Source organism: Panthera tigris, chromosome X, assembly GCF_018350195.1.
Source record: "Panthera tigris isolate Pti1 chromosome X, P.tigris_Pti1_mat1.1, whole genome shotgun sequence".
NCBI classification, from domain to species: Eukaryota; Metazoa; Chordata; class Mammalia; order Carnivora; family Felidae; genus Panthera; species Panthera tigris.
Genome location: NC_056677.1, coordinates 126497496 through 126499440, shown reverse-complemented (window position 1 = coordinate 126499440; position 1945 = coordinate 126497496). Strand labels below are relative to the sequence as shown.

At 43.3% G+C, this 1945-nt stretch overlaps 1 protein-coding gene across 1 annotated transcript; it reads right to left on the bottom strand.

The window, feature by feature from the left end:
- Positions 1-506: 506 nt before the first annotated feature.
- Positions 507-1445, bottom strand: LOC102951028 (olfactory receptor 1D2-like). The gene has a single exon (XM_015543477.1). The coding sequence runs from the start codon at positions 1443-1445 to the stop codon at positions 507-509; it is 939 nt and encodes a 312-aa protein (XP_015398963.1).
- Positions 1446-1945: the final 500 nt, after the last annotated feature.

Sequence of the window (1945 nt, the reverse complement as noted above, 5' to 3'; positions counted from 1 at the left end):
AGTGAAAGGAGCCTCTTTATTTCCATCTAACAAATTATTCCTACACAAGCAGAAGGTGAATTCCATTGCTTCTCTGATGACGTCCCTCACCTAGAAAATGTAGATAACAGCATCTCCATCACAAGATTGGTGATTAAGTGAGTAAATACATGTACTTGCTCAAAACAGTGCCCAGCACAAAACAAGATGCTCCATTGCTTATTATGATTCATGCCACTAACAGGGGATCGTGGTAAAAATTCATGAGGCAGACATGGTTTGAGGAGGAGCCATGAAGGACATATAGAATGAATGGAAAATTAAATCCTCAAACAAACAAGCTGTCCATCTGAGGCCTGACACGAGAGTCATCCAGGGAGGTTTGGTTGAAAGAGTGATTGAATATGATTGCAGCAGAAATTTGGGCAGAGCTGGACATCTGTTAAATCTTATATGGATAGTCCCCTCCTACATCAATAATGAGGCAAGCACAAGATGACATAATCACTCAGGAGCAGAAGATGCTGTCACCAAGACCAGATCTTTCTCCAGCTGAGGAGGCTCTTTAGGGCCCCTTTCATGTCCTTATTCCTAAGACTATAAATGAAGGGGTTGAGCATGGGAGCCACCACTGCATACAGCACAGTGGCCACTGAATCCTCAGATGTGTAGGAAGAAGAAGGACGCAGATACACCCCAAATAAAGTTCCATAGAACAATGACACCACAACAAGGTGGGAACTACAAGTGGAAAAGGCTTTAAGTTTGCTCTGGGAGGAACGAAGTCTTAGGATGGCTGAGAAAATGTGCATGTAGGAGATAGAAATAAAGAGGAAAGGAGCAAAAAAAATAAAGCTCCCCAGGATGTAAACAACCAACTCATTGTCGTGGATACTTGAACAAGAAAGCTTTAGCAATGCATAGAGTTCACAGAAAATATGGTGAATTCTGACACTTGCACAAAATGACAGTGTATCCATCAAGAGGGTGTGGATCAAAGGATAGATGTTTGTGATAATCAGAGCCAGAGACAATAATGTGATACAGAATTTGGGGCTCATGGTTATGGTATAGTGAAGAGGGTGACATATGGCTACAAATCTGTCATATGCCATTACTGCCAAGAGGACATTGTCCAGTTCTAGAAACAAGATTAGAAAATACATCTGAGTAAGGCATCCAGTGTAAGATATGGACTGGCTCAGGGTTTGGATATTGAGCAGCATCTTTGGTATAGTGACAGAAGTGAAGCAGATGTCAACCCAGGACAGGTTGGCTACGAAGAAGTACATGGGGGTGTGGAGATGGGAGGTAGAGCCAATGGCCAGGATGATGAGCAGGTTCCCCACCACAGCAACCAGGTACATGGACAGGAACAGACTGAAGAGGAGGGGCTGATTCTCAGGCACATCTGACAGTCCCAGGAGGAGGAATTCTGAGACAACAGTTCGATTGCTTCCCGCCATGGCTTCTGGTTTCTGTAAATATGCATTGGAAGTACATCTGTCAACACAAGCAGAGGCAATCTGGGAAAACATGCACAGCAACCTTCATCCTTGGCTGAAATAATACTTGGTGACACTTGGGAAGGAAATCCAACCTGGAGTAGTGAGGGCAAGAAAGTGTGTGGCTCCCTGGTCATGAGAGAATGCAGGACAGGTGAGCTAAGGCCTTTCTTGTGACTTAACTCAGTCAGGAGCTCCTCTTCCTTCTCAAGAAGAAAAGAAGGACCAGGCAGAGAAGAAGATGGAACTGAAAGTAAGGCCTAGTTTGGGGAGAGTGGGGAAGCAGCAAAAGCAATTGAGTTGTCACAATGGGTGCATTATTTTATCCATATAGGGGTCAGGGTGATGACCATAAAGCAAAATTCTGTGTGTGCATGTGTGTGTATACTTAGACACAGATGTATATACTTCACAAACATACAGAGACATATATATTCAAATGTATGTATTCATTGAAAAAT

Excerpts from the sequence above, each read along its gene's own strand:
- LOC102951028 (XM_015543477.1), bottom strand. The coding sequence starts at position 1,445 with ATGGCGGGAAGCAATCGAACTGTTGTCTCAGAATTCCTCCTCCTGGGA.